The following is a 22,369-nucleotide window of genomic DNA, read 5'->3' as shown; positions in this document are numbered from 1 at the left end:
GTAATAATTTTTCTCCGCCAGCAGATGGCAGTGCAGCCTCACTTTTTGGCTGCAGTCGTCTATACGTATGCGGAAGTTCAGTTGACTCAAAGGGACCACGTGACCTCGGTGACGTGTACATGTCTCTTTGTTCTAATTGACCAATGAACTCTGTGGGGTGTGTCTTAGGCTGTTGTTTTGAAGACAAGATGGCATCCTCAGACATTTTGGGAGTGGGGGAGCTCCTCCTACTTCGCTTTATCTCCTCAAAGCACATTCTCGCGTCCCTAGCATATTTTTCGAAACGTTCTATTTGATCAAGATAGCTTTGCATTTCTTCATCAACATCTGGGGGGAATTCATAAAATCTGCTTTCTGCGTGGGAGGATTTTTTTTCTGCCGGCAGTTGCCATTCATCAATCGTTTGATAATCTGCGAGGGTCTGGGAATGGAGTGGCTCTGGCAGAGTGGGAAGTTTTGGCTTGGCCCCCAAAAATTCATAATCTCCTGGAGATATTTTAGAAGGAGGAACCACTGACCTCGTTTCGTAGATGTCGCGTCCTGTAGCTCCTTCCCCCACATCTGGCTCGGCACCTGAAGGAATTTGTTGTTCCTGAAGCACATTTTGATCTTGCTTCTCTGTGTCCGAGGGGGCCTCCTTGTCAGAAAAAGCTCTTTCCATTTTTCTTCTTTTTTCTTTTTCTCCGACATTGCTAATTAGCGTAGTCGGTTATCTTTAGATAGCGTGAAGGGAAAAAACAGCCGTAAATTGTAGCCATCTCAGCTGGTAAGTTGTCGACCAACCTCTGCATACCAAGTTGTCAGGGGAAAAACGCCCTGGGGAAATCTGAGATCAATGGACCGAGGCTGATTCCCTTCCGCATATCTTTTGAGATATTAAGAAAAGAAATAAGTCTTTAACAAGTATATTCTAATTAATAAACAAACTTTAATACGAAAATAATAAAAGTAAATGAAACAGAAAATAACTAATTGGTTACATTTTGATAATAAAAATCTCCGGTTGCCAAGTTGGCAGCCGAACAAAGAAGAAAGGAATTTTTGGAATGTGTAAACGCATGCGCAATAAATCACTTTCAGATAAGAACTTTTATGACCTGCGCAATAACTCTTTCTTAGTTTAACTCTTGAGTGTCAGTTCATGCCTAGCAAACTTTTTAACATCGTGACAGGGAGCTCCCTCCCTTACACGACGCTAGGGATTCGAACTGCCAAACTGCTGACCTTTCTGATCGACAAGCTTAGCGTTTTAGCCACTGAGCCACCTAAGGCTTTATAAAGTGGTACTAATACTTCACTTGATTTTGATTCAATGCCTCTGTTTATACAACCTAGGATTGTATTGGCTTTTTTGGCAGCTGCTGCTCACCGCTGGCTCATATTCAAACGGGACGAAAGGAGTTTGACGTATGCATCTCAATCTCCCTTCAGGAATGATGACCAAGACCACCAAATATCTCAGCAACCATTTATTGATTTAGGGGGGAAAAAAATTCAAATATCTTTCGCCAACAGGCCAGAAGGTGTTTTTTTTTTTAGTCCCTGCTCAGGTCTGAGTTGCCGTAGGATATTCCTGTTGTAAAGTACTCGGATTCTTTAGCTGTATCTCCAATGGTTTTATCGGGGACTCTGAAAGTAAGAGATTTTTTAAAAATGAGGTGAAGAAAGAAAAAATAATAATAATAATAGAAAAGTACAATAGAGGCTGCCTTCCCCCAGGAGCTGAGTAGAAAAAAAACACCTGTTATTTGGCAATCAGCTACAGCCACTGTGCAATTCCATTTTTGCCCTAATGTGGAATTCAGTTATTTAAAAAAAACACTATTATGTTGACTTGTGCAAGTTGTGGGCACTTATTTTCTCGAAATAAGAACAAAAATCTGTTTTCAGTGGTACTTGGCTACGTTTGCTTGGATTCCCCCAAACCACACACTTTGCTTGTGGCTGTTCTTTTTTAAAAAAAACACAATTTGCACAAGCAATCCAATGAGCTGGGATTGTCAACAGTAACAGAGTTGGAAGGGGACCTTGGAGGTCATCTAGTCCAACCCCCTGCTCATGTACTAGGGGATTCGAACCGCCAAACTGCCGACCTTTCTGATCGACACGCTCAAGGTCTTAGCCACTGAGCCACCTAGTCAAGATGATAGTCCCTTAATGGGGAAAAACAACCACCTGGATTAAATTTAGCATGTTGGATGGATCATCATCACCAACACCCTCTTTTAATGACCCCATAATCCCTCGCGGGGTGGAGTCTGGACAACTGAATGGAGCTGGATATTTACTGGCCGGATGCCCTTCCTGTCGCCAATGCAGAATTATATTCAGGAGATATATTCTCAACATGCCCAGAGACAGAAATATTTGCCTCTACCTAGGATCGAACTCCTGATTGTGAGGCGAGCGCTCCACCTCCAGGCCACCGGACCACTTTAGCATGTTGGCTGCCAAAAAAAAAAACCAGGATTCAAATGCGTTTGGTTAATTATTATTCTACAAGCTTTTTCTAAAAAAATAAAAATGTAATGTTACTATAACTCTTGTCTGCAGTTTTATGCGTTGGGTTCTTTCTTATTAGAGTTGGAGCATATGGTGGAACTCCAGGTAGTCCTTGACCTGCAATGGTTCATTTAGTGACCGTTCAGAGTTACAACGGCGCAGCAAAAAAAGGGACTCATGGCCCTTTTCACACTTATGACCGTCCTAGCATCCCCATGGTCAGGTGATCAAAAGTTCAAGAGCTTGGCAACTGGCAGGTACTTAAGATGGTTGCAGTCTTCCGGGGGGGTAGGGGGTGTGGTGTCATGCGATCCCGTTTTGCAACTTTTCAAAGCAATTCTGATCGGTTACACCAGAAATCGGCAACCTTAAACACTCAAAAGAGCCAGAAAGGTCTTAAAGAGTAAGAAGCGATGGATAAGAAGGAAAATGTTAGTAGAAGAAAGGTATAATTATAGGGTAAATGCTAGTATAGATATATAAAGAGTTAGATCAGCAGATGGAAATGCGAAAGTAGATAATTTGATAATATTACTAATTTTCAATGTAATTTAAACAACGTTGGGAATTTAAAAATATTAACGATTGGGAAAGGGGAATTAGTGAGATTTTTTGGGGGAGGAGAAGAAATAAGGTAAACATACGGAAAAATTGTAAAAAAAAAAAAAGCTGAAATATAGGACATAAAGTGATGTTAACTCTGTATAAAAATTAAATGAGAAAAGATAAATAGGTAAAGAGAATAATGTGATTGAAGTTGGCATGGCAAAACTATGGTTAAAAATGATTAATTTGTAAAGATCAGTAATGATACGTAAGCTTAAATGAATTAATGGGGGGGGGGAAGAAAAGATTATATAAAAGAGATGAATATTAATGGAAGTGGGGAAATTAGAAGATACAGAAATTATGATTATAAGTGAGATGTGTAAAATGTGACCCAGTCAACACTCTGTCCATAAAAGTATGTATGATGGGGAAAAAGAAAATAGCAATAAAACTTTATTTTTTTAAAAAAGATCCTGATCAAAAGACCCCTCCCCTTCCGTTCTAGAGCCAACTGGAAGTCCGGTTCCTGCACCATAGAGTCTACTCCTAGCATGGCGCCCTTTTTCCTCTACCTCAGGGGTGTCCAAAGTTGGCAACTTTAAGACTTGTGGACTTCAACTCCCAGAATTCCCCAGCCAGCTCTGCTGGCTGGGGAATTCTGGGAGTTGAAGTCCACAAGTCTTAAAGTTGCCAACTTTGGACACCCCTGCTCTACCTGTCCTAACCGAAAGCTCTATCAATTGTGGAGACAACCGGTGACAGGGAGCCGCAGCAGAGGGATGAAAGAGTCCACATGGGGCTCCAGAGCTGCAGGCTGCTGACCTCTGCGTTACACAGCTGGACTTCAGCTTCTAATACGGAGTTTCTCAACCATAGTAACTTTTAAGATGTGCGGACTTCAGCTCCCAGAATTCCCCAGCCAGCAACCTCCGCACATCTTAAACGTTGCTCCGGTTGAAAAATCCTGTACAGGTAGTTCTCAATTTACAACAATTCATTTAGCGACCATTTGAAGTTACAGCAGCCCTGGATAAAAGTGACTTATGACCGTTTTTTTAATACTTACGACTCTTGTAGCATCCTTGCGGCCCCATGATCAAAAGTCAGCTGGCTCATATTTAGGATCGTTGCTGTGTCCCAATGTCGTGGGATCCCCTTTTGCGACCTTCTGACAAGCAAGCTCTATGGGAAAGCCAGATTCGCTTAAACCACCATGTTACTAATGTAACAACGGCAGAGATTCACTTAACAGCGCTGGCCAGAAAGGTTGTAAAATGAGGCTAAAAAAAATCACCTAGCAACCATCTTGATTCGCAGTGGATGTTTTGAGCTCAGTTGTAGTCAGAAGTCCTGAGCCTTAACCATTTGTAGATGTCTGGACTTCAACTCCCAGCCAACCACTCAACTCACTTAACTTGGGAATGTTGTTAACCTGTTTCTTGATTTTTAGTGAATGATCTGAACAGGCTCAGTTGGTGCTACATGCTTACTAAAAAAGCCAACCATAAGCTAATCTTAAAGGTAAAGATTCCCCTCGCACATATGTGCTAGTCGTTCCCGACTCTAGGGGGCAGTGCTCATCTCCGTTTCAAAGCCGAAGAGCCAGCGCTGTCCGAAGACGTCTCCATGGTCATGTGGCCGGCATGACTCAATGCCGAAGGCGCACGGAACGCTGTTCCCTTCCCACCAAAGGTGGTTCCTATTTTTCTACTTGCATTTTTACATGCTTTCGAGCTGCTAGGTTGGCAGAAGCTGAGACAAGGAGCAGGAGCTCCCTCCTACGCGGTGCTCGGGATTCGAACCGCCAAACTGCTGACCTTTCTGATCAACAAGCTCAGCGTCTTAGCCCCTGAGCCACCACGTCCCTCGAGCTAATCTTAGGGACCGTCTTTTTCTAGTTGCTTCTACTTGTTTGGTTCAGTCAAATATGCTGGATATGGTGTGTCAATCAAAGTATGTCAGCTGGTAGCAACCAGGCCTTTTCTGTAGTGGCCCGTTGCCTTCTGGAATAATCTTTCTTCAGATATGATGACTGCCAAACCTGTGGGCCTTTAGATTATGAAGACATGTGTCCCTGATGTTCCAAGTATGTTAAGGCCCTCATTAACATCCATAGTAACAGAGCTGTGGTGGTGCAATGGTGAGAATGTGGTATTACAGGCTAATTCTGCCCACTGCCAGCAGTTCGATTCTGACCGGCTCAATGTTGACTCAGCCTTCCATCCTTCCGTGGTCGGTAAAATGAGGACCCAGATTGTTAGGGGGGAATATGCTGACCCTGTAAACCACTTAGAGAGAGCTGGAAAGCACCGTGAAGCGGTATATAAGTTGGTTATTGCTTTGGAAGAAAGGAAGGAAGGAAGGAAGGAAGGAAGGAAGGAAGGAAGGAAGGAAGGAAGGAAGACAGACAGGAAGGCATAGTGGTGCAGTTGTTACAATGCAGGGAGGAAATATGCTGACTATAGACCACTTAGAGCTGGAAAGCACTGTGAAGTGGTATATGTCGGTTATTGCTTGAGAAGGAAGGAAGGAAGGAAGGAAGGAAGGAAGGAAGGAAGGAAGGAAGGAAGGAAGGAAGGAAGGAAGGAAGGAAAAAAGGAAGGAAGGCAAGCAGGAAGGCAGGCATAGTGGTGCAGTTGTTACAATGCAGAGTTGCAAGTTATCTCTGCCCACTGCCAGCAGTTCGATTCTGACCGGCTCAAGGTTGACTCAGCCTTCTGTCCTTCCGAGGCGGGTAAAATGAGGACCCAGATTGTTTGGAGGGGAATAGGCTGACTCAGTAAACCGCGTAGAGAGGGCTGGAAAGCATTGTGAAGCGGTATATCGGTAAGTGCCATGGCTATTTTCTTGGTGCCATAGGTTTATTTTGTAATGTTTCCGTTGCTTTTACGTTTTATGCTGTACACGGATGAAATCCCTTGTTGACATGGGCAGCTATAAAAGTCAAATCAAGTCATATCAAATCAAATCCAAAAATAAATGCTTAGCGGGTTGCACGAATGTTGCCAGAAGATTTTGCAGCTAAGGATGTTGTGTGAACGTATTTATTTATTCATATCCCGCCTTTATTATTTTTACAAACAACTGGTTTATTGATGATTAGACAGAATCTATTATATGTGTGTGTCTGTGTGTCCCAGCCTAACTCTGAAACGCCTCGAGCATTTTCAACCAAACTTGATACACAGATGACTTACTCTCTGGAAAAAAAAATACTTGTGAGGGTAAGACATCTCTAACGTGCCTCGGGATATGTGTTCTGTTAAGATACAGCCTGTTGTGCCTTAAAATGGCTTCCACTGTACCTCCGTAAAATGGCTTCTGCTATACAGCGCAGTGGAGTTGCCATGGTAACGGCTTCGCAGTACTCCACCAGGGGGCTCCCTCTGGTAAGGGGGAAGCTCCAACATTAGAAATTACGTTTGGCCCGGATATTTTCCCCCTATAAATAAATACCCGGGCAACTCCAGGTTATCAGCTAGTAGATTATAGAAAGAAGAGAGTTAGGTGGTAGTAACCCTAGTGTAAGAGCTAAATTTATACCTTTATTTATAATTGGTGTAAAGAAAATCAGAAACTTTTAATTATTTTTTTATTCTTTTCTATCGTTCTTTTATTATTTTTCCTTTCTTGTGTTTTTAGTTGCCTTTTTGATTCCTCTTTTTTCCTCTCACTTCAGGTTTTGTATTTAGATAAAATATATAATGTTGGATAGCCATTTGCCTGAAACGGTATAGGGTTTCCTGCCTAGGCAGGGGGTTGGACTAGAAGGCCTCCAAGGTCCCTTCCAACTCTACTATTGTATTGTATTATTGTATAATAATATATCTAGACTATTTTATAGTTTTTATATATCTGTTTAAAAAAATCCTTAATAGAAATTTTAACCACAAAATGTGTGAACCCGGCTCATACATTTCAAAACTAGCTGAAGGAAAGGTTTCTACGGTCGAACATTTCTTTGAATTTCAAGGTGTATATTATAAGAATCCAACACAGAGAAGGATATTTTTATGTTTATGTTTCTGAATATGAGACTGGTTTCCTTCCATGCGTGTCCAAAATCAACCACCTGTTCATTCAGCAATCTTTTTCGTTTTATGCAGCCTGAAAATTGATCAGGTCAATCAGTGTTTCCAACCTTGGCAACTTGGAAGATGGGTGGACTTCAACTCCCAGAATTCCCCAGGCAGACTGGGAGTTCATTCATTCACTCACTCACTCACTCACTCATTCATTCATTCATTCAATTTTTATAGCTTTCCAACTGAACCAAGTGTCTCACAATTCTAAAGTTGAAGTCCATCCATCTTCCAAGTTACCAAAGTTGAGGGGGGAAAAAACTGCCCGGGAAGTGAGTAATGTTGTAGTAGCTCCTTCTAATCCACCATGACTGACTGTCTGAAAAGGGAATTCAAGTAGGAAATCTTGAACACATAGAATTTTTGTTTTCAGCTTTGCAAATACTGAATTAAAAGTTTGGTCTAGGGGTTAAGACAGCAGGCTAGAAACCAAGAGGTGGTGAGTTCTAGTCCCGCCTTAGGCATGAAAGCCAGCTGGGTGACTCTGGGTCAATCACCAGGAGACTATGAATTCTAGTTGTTTTGAGCATGAAAGACAGCTGAGTTACTCTGGGTCAATCACCAGGAGATGGTGAATTCTAGTTCTACCTTGGGTATGAAAGCCACTGGATGACTTTGGGCCAACCACCAGGAGACTGTGAATTCTAGTTCTGCCTTGGGCATGAAAGCCAGCTGGGTGACTTTGGGCCAATCCCTTCCCTTTCTCTCTCTCTCATCCAAACCCACCTCACAGGGCTGTTGTGCGGAGAAATCGGGCGGGAGGAGGAAGGAGCATTGTGTATGTTTTCCACCTTGGGTTACTTACAAAGTAATAAAGGCAGGATAAAAAAAATCTAATCAATAAATACAGCTTCCCATTTCACCGCTAGAGACCCTTCTGGATCCGTCTCCCGGTGTTATGGCCCCAGATGGTTAATGGAGTGCCCATCTTGCCCCCCCCCGGCCCCGTTTCTTTAACACAAATACTGCAGATGTGAGCAAAGCAGGCGATTGTGGCATTTATTTCAATCTCTTTCTTTGCACAGAGTCAAAGAGTATGGAATATCTAAAAAAGCCGTGGGAAGGTTTTTTTTTAGCACCATCTCGCGAAAGTGGGGAGGGGGTGTGTGGAACATTCAATACAGTACGAGAACAGAATACAGCGATGATGTAACCAGGGAAGCAACGAAAGGCGGAACAAAGGACATGAAAAGCCAGATTTTTATAGAAGGAATGCAAAGGAATTACAAGACAAGAATCTTCTTTTTACAGAAAGAAGGAAAAAGGAAAAACCAGTTGATTGACAGCAACCGTTTCCCACTGGTGCCCAAACAGTCAAGCCAAAACTAGAATGGGGGAAGAATGCATTTCAACATTTTTTGCAATCAGGAGGGGAAATAAAACTCGTCCTTTTTTTTATATTGCAGTTCTCAATAGGTTGCGTTGTTGAAACTGTGTAGTGACCGAGAAAAAATTGCGGACGTTCGTGAAATTAATGTACACAACATGTGTTGAGGTACATGATATAATATATATTTGGAGCAACAGGTAGCAAGCGCAATTGTGAGGAACATTTTCTCTTTTTTGTAATTTTTTTTTCCTTCCAAAAATGAACTTTTGCAAGATTTGCAAAAAAAAAAAAAAAAGCAGCAGCTAACTTGAATAAATTTGCATTGCAACTATGAATGGACTTTTGGGACTGGCACATCTCCAGGGCACCAATTTGGAAAGGATGCTTTAAAGCGGTAGTTTTCAGATTTGGCCACTTTAAGATATGCGGACTTCAACTCCCAGAATTCCCCAGCCAGCATGGGTGGACTTCAATTCACAGCATCTCCCAGCCAGTCAGGCAGGCTGGAGGATTCTGGGAGTTGAAGTCCACATGTCTTTAAATAACCAAGTTTGAGAAACACCGCTCTAAAGAGAATAATATTGGCGGCATAGAACATAAAATCCAGACATTTTATGCCCGGAATTAAAAGAGACACTTGGGTGTTAACCAGCAAAGTGAAAACGCTCGTAGATGACTGTTGCTTCTTCTGTATCCACAAAAAGGGAAGCGGCCTTTTTATTTTATTATTGTGCAGATTTTTCAGGAATCAAGAAATGTTTATATTTCATTTAACTCATTTTGACAGAATATTTTTAGGATTGAATGGCGCGGTGCTTGATGCTCGCTGAACTTGGGTTGTTTTCTTGCAGACGTTTCTTTACCGAGCTAGGTAACATCATCAGTGCTAGAAGGGAGTGGGGTTTTGTTGTGGTCTGCTGGCAGCCTGCGGAGCTGACAGCAGATTTGGACACTGAGGAGGTTGGGGAGGAAGATGGGCCAGTCCTGGAGTCTGGGGAAGGCTCGGATGAGGCCTCTGTGTCGGAAGCAGAGAGGGGGCCAGGGCCATATGCCAGTTATCAGCTGCCTTCGGAGTCAAACATCAGTGAGGCAGAAGAACAGCTGGAGCCTGTTCCCAGTGTGCGCATGTGCAGAGCTGCCAGAAGGCAAGAACAGTTAAGACAAAAGGGGCAACTCAGAAGTAAGGCTTAGAGATGATTGGCCCCTCCCATAAGACATAAAAGAGGAGCAAACGGACGTGAGCCTTTGCAGGAAGCAACATTTGTTCGTTCTGGTCGGTTTTAATTCTGAAGCTCCATTTGACTCTGTGCTCCATTTGGCCTTGCAAAACTAATTGGCAGTTAGGTCTTTGGCAGCGTTTCAAGGGAGAGAAAGGTGGGTGTTTATCAGCCTTATCCCAAAAGACTTTGGCAGACTTCTGTTGGACTCTTCACAAACGTTTGTGACTCATTATGGACTATGAATGAACATAATTCACAGCCATTTGAATAAAAAGGGGGTTTTGGGGACTAAGCGTGTGATTTTTTTACTGTCTCAGGAAGCCTAGGTCAGAACAGGTTTATAAATGGAGAGCAAACCCCCATTCCCTTCTAGCACTGATGATGTTACCTAGCTGGGTAACGAAACGTCTGCAAGAAAACAAACAAGCTCAGAGAACACCAAGAACAAATAACATTTAACAAATAACTCCAAGTGGAGAGGCATTCATTTATTGATTTATTTCCCCCTTCCACAGTCTTGCCTTGATGGACAGCTGCTTCCCCTCCTGAAACCTGTAAATGTCTTTGCGGAGAGGAATTTCCTCAGCTGCTCCAGCTACAAGGAAAATTCCTCCGGATTGTGTTGCAGTTATGGAAGGCACTCACAAATCTTGCGGAGTGTTTTAAGGGGTGCGATCTGAGAATGCTCACATATTTAACCCCCCCCCAAATCCCCATGTCTGCCTCCTAACCCAAAAACCTTACCAACTACCATTTGGTAAAGATCTTTATTTCCGTACAAATGACCCAGTACGTGGGAATCCCGTGCCAATTTCCGACGGTTTCTGCTGCAGCCATTTTTCCTTTTTTTTGCCAAATTCCTTTGCATCCCTGACTTTTCCGAAGAAAATATTTGGGTTTGAAAGTTACATTCTGGACCAACTTTTTCCAAGGTGTCAATCAAGCACTTTTCCCATCCTGATTTTCCCAACCTCATTCCTGGCCAAATGGCAAATAAGTGTGATGGAGCAAACAAACAAATATTTTTTCCTTTTTTTGTTCCAGGATTTGAAAAGATTATTTCCACATCAATTCAGGCAGTCCTCGAGTTACACTCCATTTAGTGACCGCTTAAAGCTACAACGGCACTGAAAAACACGAGTTATGACTGTGGTTCACACTTAACAACCGGTCACGTGATCGAAATTCAGGCAGCTGACTCGTACTTATGACGGTCGCAGGGGGTCACGCGATCCCCTTTCGCGACTGTCTGACAAGCAAAGTCCACTGGGAAGCCGGATTCACTTAACAACGCGTTCTTGACTTAAGAACGGCGGTGATCCACTTCACAACGGTGGTGAGAAAGCTGGTGAAAATGGGGCAAAGCTTACTTAACAACCATCTCGCTTAACCACGGAAATTTTGGGCCCTGTCGTGGTCGTACGACGAGGACTACCTGTAGATATTATTTCAACCTCCATGTCCCCAATGCGAAATTGCTGGATTATATACAGGGGCACAAAATAATTATTTGCCTTTTATATGCAACAACCGTCATCATACCGGCAAAATTATTATTATTATTATTATTTTTAAGGTCCAACTGGTTTTTGGAGAGATTTTTCTTTCTTTTTAAAGTTTCAAAAAAAACCTCACCCTCCCACGCCCCCCCCCCTTTTTTTTTTCGGACATACACACAATTCTTGGCTAATTCACTTCACACTCTACATTTCTAGCACAACTAGGCGTAGAAATAACATTGTTAAGAGAAATCGTGACACGTACTTTATAAGTGGAAAGCATTCCAGCACAAGCTGTAGCAGAGACATCACGCACAAAAGACGCTACGATTATTATTATTTTTTTGGCGTATCCGTTGCAGGAATCAAGCCAACCATGTGGGTTAAAACCCATGTATCGTACAACTCAGCCCCCTCCCCGCTACCTTGCCAGCCCCCACCCCATCCCAGGTGCTCCCACTCCCCATTTAAATAACGTCTCCTCGCCTGGCATTCTAGCAAATGTTATTTTTTGCTTATTTCCCCAACGTTCCTATCCAATATTTCTACTTACTTTTCACACATGGGTGCTTTTTTTTTAAACAAATCATCTCATGCTCTAGAAATAATCCTTATAATTACTCGAGGGTCTTTCCTTAAATATCCCCTGGAAATAATATCTCTGGAGCATTAGCCTTTCCTTCCTTCCCAATCTTCTTTTTCCTCGGGTGGGTCTGATTGCCAAATCTAATTGGCGATTTGGGGCCAAGAAACAAGGAAACGGCTGTTTTATTCTGCCAAAGAACCGTTTCAAACTTTACCCCCCAGAAAAGAACCAGAAAAATGTGTCAGCTTTTGCTTTGCAAAGGAGGAAACGGGGAAAATACTTTTTTCTGTACTATTTGCATTTATCTTTTTTTAAAAAAATTGAAACGGGCAAGGGAAATGAACTGCCTAATATTTTTAAAAGTCCAATTTTTCTCCGTTTTTTAGTAAGTCAGGGTGGCAGGCTTCACAACTTTTCCCCTCTCCAAAAGAGATTCGATAAATCTGTGCATGTTAAATGACGATGTGCACATAACTGATAATAGATTATCACGCATGGATGCAAATAATAAGGGGGGGGGGGTGAAAGTCAGGACTTTTTAAACAGTCTCTGCCCTGCCAGGATGGGTGACTTTTAAAATCCCTGCAATACGGCACTTGCAATATTTAGCTTTAGAGCAGATAGGTCTGAGATGCACCTCCTGCGGTGGCCTAGAGGTGGAGCTCTCGCCTCACCATCAGGAGGTTGTGAGTTCAATCCTAGGTAAAGGCAGGTGTAAGGCCTCCTGCTTGGGCAGGGGGTTGGACTAGATGACCTGTAAGGTCCCCTTGCAACTCTGTTAATCTGTTAAAGCACCTTCTGCTCAGGTCAAGAATTTTTCTATAAGCAGCCTGTGGCTCCCTGCCCCATCTGGGCTTCTGAAAGCCGCCCGTGAGCGCCACCACAAAATGGGTGCCGGGGAAAGTTACCGACTGGCAAAATGGCTGCCCGATGGATAGTATCACTCAATCTAGGCTAGTTTGCAAGAACGGAGAGTTATGAGGCCTAATGTCAGCTTTCTATTTGATTTGTTCTCAATAAAAGACTCTGGACTGGATTACACAATGCCAAGAGCAGAAAAAATGGATGGAAAATGAATATTTCCTCAGATATGATGTCCTTTTTGGGGGGGGGAGCTGGTTGAATTGGGGAAATGGATCAATCAGAACAACTAAAAGGATCCTTTTGATGGATCTATTCATCTCGAAGGCATACGCATGAGACAAAAAAAAAGGAATAACAGAATAGCAGACTTGGCAGGGACCTTGGAGGTCTTCTGGTCCATCCCCCTCCTCAAGCAGGAGACCCTCTAGCATTTCAGACAAATGGTTGTCCAATATTTTCTTTAAAAACTTCCTGAGCTGGAGCTCCCACAATTTTTGGAGGCAAGTCACTCCATGGGTGAATTAACAGAATAGTGAAGTTGGAAGGGACCTTGGAGGTCATCTAGTCCAACCCCCTCCTCAAGCAGGAGACCCTCTAGCATTTCAGACAAAGGGCTGTCCAATCTCTTCTTAAAAGCTTTTGTGACGCGGGTCTCGGCACATCTGGAAAGTACCCGATGCTTCCATCTGTTCTCGCAAAATTGACCCAGCGTTTAATTTGAAAAGGGTTGAGGTTACACGGGGTTGGGAGAGTGTGAGGGGCATTTAGTGGAAACTAATCAAGGAGAGAAGCAACTTAGAACTGAGGAGAAATTTCCTGACAGCTAGGACAATTAATCAGTGGAACTCCTTGCCTCCAGAAGTTGTGAATGCCCCAACACTGGAAGTCTTTAAGAAGATGTTGGATAGCCATTTGTCTGGAACGGTATAGGGTTTCCTGCCTAGGCAGGGGGATGGACTAGAAGACCTCCAAGGTCCCTTCCAACTCTGCTATTGTATTGTATTGTATTTGCACAAGCAAGATCAGGACTGAAAATGTTTGTTCAATCCCTAGCAAGAATTGAGTATCTGGTTTGTTTAAACTGGGGGGTGGTGGAAATGGTGAGCTGGCTAGGGGCCAGTCATTCTTATACTTTTATTGATTGATTGACTTTGATATTATTTATTAATTTTGCAGTTTTGTGAAGGGAGGTCGCCCTCGACTTCATTTAGCAACCGTTCAGAGTAACAACGGCACCGAGAAAGGTCGCCGGGGACTTTATTTTTCATACTTACAGCTGCTGCAGCCTCCCTACCGTTGTGTGATCAAAATATCGGGACGCTTGTCAACAGATTCATATTTAAGACGGCCGCAGTGTCCCGGGGTGTTCCGTGATCCCCTTTTGCAACCGTCGGACAAGCCAGGCCAACGGGGAAGCCCGATTCACTTAACAACCGTGGGCCTCTCTGAACAACGGCAGGGGTTGACTTAAGAACGGTGGCACGAAAGTCGTAAAAAGGGGGCAAGGCTCACTTAGCAAACTCACTTCAGCCACAGAAATGGTAGCCGTATCTCAAGGACTGTCTGCATTTCCCATTTTGTGTGGTAGGTTATTATATTGGGTATGCTACTGTCAAGCAAAGAGTCTGCACCATACCATTTCAAATAATAATAATTATTATTAAACATGAAACTCAGCCAACTGGACATTCAAAAATGTGTCACAAGTAACATGGACTGGTGCTAATGGTTGATACGGTTTGCTGCCAGCGTCCTAGGGATCAACCAAGGACCTTCTTAAAATACAAGATGCTCCGAGTAGCCCAGTTTTTTGCAGTTCCGCTGGTGTTATTGCAGGAAGCTGCAATTTCTTGATGTATCTTGTAAAATTCTTGGACATGGTACCAAGTGCACCGATGACAATGGGTATCCCTGTGACATGTTTCATCCATAATAATAATAATTATACTAAGTATTTTAAGAAGATACTTGGTTAATTCTTAGGATGCTGGCAGCAACCCGTATCAACCATTAACACCAGTTAATAATATTTGTGATACCTTTTTGAATGTTCAGTTGACCGAATTTCATGTTTAATGAATAAAAGAGATGATGATGATGATGATGATGATGATGATGATGATGATAATAATAATAATAATAATAATAATAATAATAATAATAATAATAATAATAATAATAATAATAATAATAATAGTTTCGATGGCCAGGTCTCTGAATAGTCATCATCATCATCATCATCATCATCATCATCGACCTGGCCATCGAAACTATGCAATTATGGATGAAGCATGTAAGAGTGGTACCCATTGTCATCGGGGCACTTGGCACCAGGTCCAAGAATTTTATAAAATACATCAAGAAATTGCAGCTTCCTGCAATAACACCAGCGGAACTGCAAAAAAACCGTGTTGCTTGGAACATCGTATATTTTAAGAAGGTACTTTGGTTGATACCTAGGATGCTGGCAGCAACCCGTATCAACCATTAGCACCAGTCAATGGTATTTGTGATGCGTTTTTGAATGTTCAGTTGGCCAAGTTTCATATTTAATGAATTAAGTATATAATAATAATAATAATTGCTAAGGATTGTCATTCAGGGACCTGTAGGGTCAAGTTTCCCCAACCTTGGGGGCTCTGATTTGCTTTTAAGAGAATTGGAAATGCCCCAATTTTGCTTGCATTTGAAAGACACCTGCCTCTTCCCCCCAACCCTTCCTGCCTATAACCCAACGAGCTTCCCAGTTTTAGAAGCAAAGATGCCACCCACGTTTCATAATTTTAAGGTGAAGACACCTCCAGCTCTGCTCCCGTCCTTCTGCTAAAATCCTCCTGCGCATTTAGAGAAGTGCGCTAACCCTTATCGCATGCTAAAGGAGACTTTTAATCTCTTTAAAAACCCAACACGGAATGAGCTTCTAATACAGTCAGAGCATAAGCTGATTAGAAGTCTCTAATTAATTTTGTGGCAAGGGAGGAAGGAAGGAAGGAAGGAAGGAAGGAGGGAAGGAAGGGAGAAAGGAAGGGAAGGAAGAGAGGGAAGAAGGGAAGAGAGCATGGAGAAGAAAGGGAGGGGACGTGAAGAGAAGGGGGAAGGAAGGAAGGAGAGGAGAGGAGAAGAAAGGGAAGGAAGAATGAAGGAAGGAGAGAGGAAAGGAAGGAGGGGAAGGAAGAAGGGAAGAGAGTGTGCAGAAGAGAGGAAGGGGAGGGAAAAGGAAGGAAGGAGAGGAAAAGAAAGGAAGTCAGGGAAGGAAGAGTGTGGAGAGAGAAGGAAAGTAGAAGAGTGAGAGGAGAGGGAAGGAAGGGAATGAAGAGTGTGGGGAGAGAAGGAAGGAAGAAGAGTGAGAGGAGGGGAAAGGAAGGGAAGGAAGAGTGTGGAGAAGGAAGAAAGGAAGGAGGGAGGGAGGGCAAGGGAAGGAAGGAAGGAAGGAAGGAGAAATAAACAGAGACACAGGGGGAAAAAAAGCAAGTAACTGCAGTCAATTACTCTTTAGCTTCGGCCAACTTATTGTTAATTTCTTTACTTTTCTCCTTCTCCTCGGCCGTGGTTGTTCTGGTGGGAGTCTCTGTGCTCTTCTTCTTCGATGCCCTGCTGGATGCCACCTGCTTATCTTTGGGCTTTTTCACAGATTTATGGCTTGGGGTGGTCTTTTTTGGCTTAGAAGGCTGCGGGCTTGGCTTCTCCACCTAGTTGGAACCAACGAAACCATCAGGGCGAAGGACGGACAAGACAGACACAGGGGAAGGGAGGGAAAAAAGGAATTGAGAGAGAGAGAATTGCATGTTAAGAGCCAACCAAATTGCCCGGAGAAGACGGGAAACGCCAGGGCATTATCCAGATACCCCCATGATGCCTACACCCCCAGGCTCAACAAGATGCTGGAATGCTTCGGTGCCCAAAAACGGTTTTTTTTTTTTTGAGAACACAAAAACATCACCTTGCCTGCAACTCTTTAAAGCAGCTGCATCTTTTCCCCAGGTTCAGCCCCGTCTGACTCCTTTGGCTGCGCTAGAAGGAGATGCAGCTACTTTAAAGAGCTTCAGAGAACAGTTAACTTTGTCCCCCTGGGCTTGGAAGTGCCTTTCTCAATTTACCATATTTTTCGAGCTGTAAGATGCAACGGAGTATAAGACGCACCAAGATTTTGCAGAGGTAAATTTTTTTAAAAAAAGTTTTTGCCCTCCCCGGCCCCTAGGAGCACCCTGCAAGCCTCCCAAACTCTCTGAAGGCCGTTTTTAACTGAGAAAGCAGCATGCAGAGAGTTTGAGAGGCCTGCAAAGTGCTCCTGAGAGCCGGGGAGGGCAAAATCGAGCAAAAACGGCCAGTTTTCCATTGAAACAGGCCCGCTTTTTGCAAAAAAAAACAGGGCGTGCAGAGGCTTTGGGAGGCTTGTAGAGTGCTCCTAGGGCCTGGGGAGGGCAAAATTGAACAAAAACGGCCCATTTTTTGTGAAAACAGGCCCGTTTTTCGCAAAAAAACAGGGTGTGCAGAGGCTTTGGGAGGCTTGTAGAGTGCTCCTGGGGGCTGGGGAGGGCAAAAACGAGCAAAAAATTGCCCCTTTTACTCGTTTTTGCCTCCCCAGCCCCCAGGAGCACTCTACAAGCCTCCCAAAGCCTTTTTCGCGTTTTTGCGAAAAACGGGACGCGCAGGGCAGGCTTTCGGGAAGCCAAAAATGCTGTATTCAGTGTATAAGACGCACCCAGATTTTCACCCTCTTTTTGGGGGGGAAAAGGTGCATCTTATACTCTAAAACAGGGGTGTCCAAACTTGGGAACTTTAAGACTTGTGGACTTCAACTCCCAGAATTCCCCAGCCAGGAATTCTGGGAGTTGAAGTCAACAAGTCTTAAAGTTCCCAAGTTTGGACACCCCTGCTCTAAAACATACTGTAGATCCAGAATAATTATGAAATACTAGTGTAGCTCGGGTTTTAGATTTCGATTCGGCTTAACTTCTGAACGCTCCATTACACCATCAGAATAATAGTATTGGAAGGGCCTTTGGAGGTCTTCTAGTCCAACCTTCTGCTTAAGCAGGAGACCCCCTAGGCCAGGGGTGTCAAACTGGATTTCTTTGAGGGCTGGGTCCAGGGGTGAAATCCAGCAGGTTCTGACAGGTTCTGGAGAACCGATAATGGAAATTTTGAGTAGTTTGGAGAATCAGTAGCGGAAATTTTGAATAGTTCGGAGAACTGGTAGCAGAATTTTTTTTTGGAATTTTTTTTTGTTTTAATTAAACAAAAACACACAAAAAAAGAATCATTCTTCATTACATCTTGTAGAAAGCATGTCGATTGGTTACAAATAAATTTCGTGCTTTACTACCACAATCATTCTTTATACATCCTTCATATTTTTGATTTACATTTTAAATCGAAAATCTTTATGTATTTTGCCATCAATGTACCATCATTCTCATTTAGCTATAATTATTTAAACGTGCTTTTATCTGGAATCATTTGTATTTAAAGACACAACCACCTAGTGGCATTCATTAGCTATTCCTATAAACCTCCAATAATTACCCTTTTATAGCATATTCCCTTTTTGGGGTGGCGGTGGTTATGCGGGAATGTTTAGAGCCGAGGGAGTTCACTGTTCCTCAGATACCCGGGTGTGAGTCCCTTGGTGTGAGTTGGGGCCCAGGGAGGCAGTGGGGCTTGCTGATTGTATACTTGGCTCCTCGCTATGCATCAGCAGCCCTGCCCGAGCTCCTCGAGCTAATCTCAGCGACGGCAGTTGAGACTCCCAGACTTCTGGTCATGGGGGACTTCAACTTGCCGTCAACGGGAGCGGCTTCCGAGGTGGCTCGGGAGTTCATGGCTTCCATGACGGCCATGGACCTGACCCAATTAGTGCAGGGCCCCACTCACGAAGGGGGCCACACACTGGACCTCATTTTTGTATCTGAACAGTGGACGAGTGATCTGGGAATAGGGGATTTAGTTATCACGCCCCTGTCATGGTCAGACCACTCATCCCTCCGGCTGGACTTCCCTGGCGCTATCCCCCACCGCGAGGAGGCGGAACCAGACTCTATAAACTGGTACCGCCCCAGGCACCTGATGGAATCTGATAGATTCCTGACGGAGCTTGGGCCAATTCCTGTAGCCTTGTCCCGCTCCCGTTCCGAGGACCTAGTGACTGCCTGGAATAGGGCGACGACTGGGGCCTTGGACCGGGTTGCGCCGTTGCGACCTCTCCTGCGGCATCGACCCACCCGGGCTCCTTGGTTCACTGAGGAGCTCAGGGTGATGAAGCGCCACAGGAGACGTCTAGAGAGCAGGTGGAGATCCTCGCGCTCCGAATCTGACCGAACACAGGTAAGAGCCTATTTGCGGACTTACCTTGTGGCAATAAGAGCGGCCAAACGTAGACATTGTGCTGCTCTTATTGCGTCCGCGGATAACCGCCCTGCCGCCCTGTTTAGGGTGACTCGCTCCCTCTTATCGCAGGGGGCGCGGGAGACACCCTTACAGGGTAGAGCAGAGGAGTTTGGGGAATATCTTCAGGACAAAATCGATCAGATCCGGAGCGGGTGGACCTCCGTCAGTGGACCAGACGAGCCGCCAACAGCGAGTCTTGAGGGACCATTCTGGGAGGAGTTTGACTCTGTTGCCCCCGAGGATTTGGACAGGCTGCGTGGACGGCTGCGACCCACCACTTGTTTAACGGACCCGTGCCCCTCCTGGCTGGTACTGGCAGCCTGGGAGGTGACACGAGGCTGGCTCCTGGGCCTGGTGAGCGCCTCACTGAGTGAGGGATACTTACCAACCGCCTTGAAAGAGGCGGTGGTGAGACCCTTGCTCAAGAGGCCTGCGCTCGACCCAATGGAGCTAGCTAACTATCGTCCAGTCTCCAACCTCCCCTTTCTGGCGAAGGTTGTCGAGAATGTGGTGGCGCAGCAGCTCCCGCGACACCTAGACGAATCCGACTATCTAGACCCACGCCAGTCCGGCTTCCGACCCGGGCACAGCACTGAGACAGCCTTGGTCGCGTTGGTCGATGATCTCTGGAGGGCCAGAGATAGGGGTTGCTCCTCTATCCTGGTCCTATTAGACCTCTCGGCGGCTTTTGATACCATCGACCATGGTATCCTATTGCGCCGGTTGGAGGGGATGGGAGTCGGAGGCACCGTTTTGCGGTGGTTCGGCTCCTACCTCTCCGACCGGAAGCAATGTGTGTTGACAGGGGGGCAGAGATCGTCCCTGAGGCCACTCACTTGTGGGGTGCCACAGGGGTCGGTCCTCTCGCCTCTCCTGTTCAACGCATATGTGAAGCCGCTGGGTGAGATCATCCGTGGTTTTGGGGTTGAGTACCATCTTTACGCTGATGATACTCAGCTGTATATTTCAACCCCAAACCACCCCAACGAGGCTGTCGAAGTGATGTCCCGGTGTTTGGAAGCCGTCGGGGTCTGGATGGGGGACAACAGACTTAAACTCAACCCCTCCAAGACCGAGTGGCTGTGGTTACCGGCGCCTCGGTTCAGCCAGCTGACTCCATCGCTGGCCATAGGGGGCGAACAATTGTCCCCTGTGGAGCGGGCGCGCAATTTGGGCGTCCTCCTTGATGCCCGGCTGTCAATGGAGGACCATGTGGCAGCCGTGGCAAGGGGGGCGTTCCACCAGGTTCGCCTGGTGCGCCAATTGCGCCCCCTACTGGACCGGAGTGCCCTGCGCACGGTCACTCATGCGCTGGTGACGTCTCGCCTGGACTACTGCAATGCTCTCTACATGGGGCTTCCCTTGGGACGCGTCCGGAGACTGCAGCTAGTTCAGAACGCAGCCGCGCGGGTTATTATGGGAAGTACACGTTACTCCCACGTAACACCTCTCCTGCGCGAGCTGCACTGGCTACCTGTGGCCTTTCGGGTGCGTTTCAAGGTATTGATCACCATCTTTAAAGCGCTCCATGGCAGTGGACCTAGTTACCTGCAGGATCGCATCCTACCACACACGTCCCTGCGACCTATCCGCTCACACAGAGAGGGGCTCCTCCTGGTGCCGTCTGCTAGTCAATGCCAGCGGGCGACACCTAGGAGTAGATCCTTCTCTGTGATGGGCCCAACCCTCTGGAATGACCTCCCCCCTGACATTCGAACTACCACCGACCTCCGTTCCTTCCGGCAAAAGTTAAAGACTCACCTATTTCAATCAGCTGGCCTGGCACTTTCTTAGTTCTACCTCCCGGGGATTTATTCATTTTAATTGGGTTTGGGGTTTTAAAAAGTTTTTAATACACTATATACTATATTTAATATTTATTATTCTATGTACAGTCTTGCAACCTCCTCCACCTACGTATTTAATTATTTAACTGTTTTGTATGTATTTTATAACGTATTTTAGTGACTGTACACCGCCCCGAGTCCCTTTCGGGAGAGGGGGCGGTCTATAAATATGAATAATAATAATAATAATTCTCCCCCAACTCACTATTTAAGGCTTATATCTGATTGCTTTTACCAATGCCAACACACGTAAATATCATTAAATATTATCCATTAACATTTCCTTATTATTATTGTAGTTATCTAAAGAAAAAAAAATACCATTTATATCACATCTCCTCTCCTCCGACCCAAGAGAAATTACATCTTTATAATAAAATCTAAACAAAAGTTTGTTAGTAAGTTTATAAGTACCCAAGAGAAATTACATCTTTATAACAAAATCTAAGCAAAAATGTATTGGTGAAATTGATAAATCTTTTTCCCAGGTCCCGATTTACAGTTTATATCCAAATTGTTTTTACTAATTAAGATTATTATTTCATTATTATTATTATCATAATGAGTTATTAATTAACGAATAAACATTTTAAAGAAAACATTCTAAAAGTGTCTATAAAATCCTACTTATTAGTCACCAAAGGTTAACTACATTTTGGATTATCAACCTTCATTATCAACCTGTGTCTTTCCAGTAACAAAATAATCGTATCTCTTTAGCCAGTTGTTGCGTCAATTCTCTTATAAACTTCTTTATAAAGTTTTTAAAAACTTCTCTCTGCACTTTTTTGCTTGAAAGATCTCTCATATAGTCTCGTTGCCCTTGAACTGGTATTAAAATTAACATGTCTTTCATTATCAGATGTCTTTCTAAAGCTGTTTCTCTTCTTAATTCCATCATCAAATCCATATCTTGACAGCAGGGATAGAGTTCCAGATCATCAAGTATATAATAATAATCAGGTTCATTTTTCCATGTTCCCTTCTTTCCACTTTCACTCATAGGTGCTCCATTATTATGTTCATCTGTTATCTTTATCTTCTATGTCTTCACTCTCTTCTTTAATTTTTGAGGCTCCAGTCCCTTCATCTTTTATTGTGCCAGACAATAGTCTATCCAACTTCTTATCAAATCTCTCAAATCCTTCCAATATATTTAGAATTCCATCCAAAAAATCCTGGTAACTTAGGATTTTTTCATCTGTATATGAATACATATTTCCCAGAAGAGAAGAAAAAAAATTAAAATCCACTGCCACTCTCGCCTTCAATGTCTCTTTTATGTATAAAAATATTTTTGTTTTGAATTTGCTTAAACATAAGATTCTTTTAATTTTTTCAAACAAAGTGAGGGTTCTATCTTTTCTTTTCTTTCCCTTCCCTTGTTCAAAATATTCCACAAAGACACCTGCAAGGGAACAGTCCGTGTCCTTGAGTCATTATCAGTCTCTACAGATAAACTGCAAACCCCCTTGTTACAACGTCAACAGAATCAAAGAAAAT

The 22,369-nt window shown here is 44.0% G+C and overlaps 1 protein-coding gene and 1 long non-coding RNA gene across 4 annotated transcripts in view; one reads left to right on the top strand and one right to left on the bottom strand.

The window, feature by feature from the left end:
* Positions 1–1,456: 1,456 nt before the first annotated feature.
* Positions 1,457–22,369, bottom strand: part of MAP6 (microtubule associated protein 6) — a 38,660-nt gene continuing 17,747 nt past the window's right edge. The window contains exons 3-5 of one of the 3 annotated variants that reach the window (XM_081952882.1): positions 16,122–16,321; positions 2,378–2,447; positions 1,457–1,629 (exon numbers count right to left, since the gene is read on the bottom strand). In XM_081952882.1, the coding sequence (XP_081809008.1) occupies positions 2,378–2,447; positions 16,122–16,321 (270 nt within the window). In that variant the 3' untranslated portion in view covers positions 1,457–1,629. The remainder of the gene's footprint in view (positions 1,630–2,377; positions 2,448–16,121; positions 16,322–22,369) is intronic. The other 2 variants (XM_081952881.1, XM_081952883.1) reach the window with 2 other exon arrangements.
* On the top strand, positions 15,056–16,086 carry LOC309392019. Its single transcript, XR_014175373.1, has 2 exons — positions 15,056–15,875; positions 15,930–16,086. It is a non-coding gene; the product is annotated as an uncharacterized lncRNA (long non-coding RNA).

Source organism: Natrix helvetica, assembly GCF_964273705.1.
Source record: "Natrix helvetica genome assembly, chromosome: 4".
Taxonomy (NCBI): Eukaryota; Metazoa; Chordata; class Lepidosauria; order Squamata; family Natricidae; genus Natrix; species Natrix helvetica.
The sequence above is the reverse complement of the archived record's forward strand: the minus strand, read 5'-3'. Positions and strand labels throughout refer to the sequence as shown.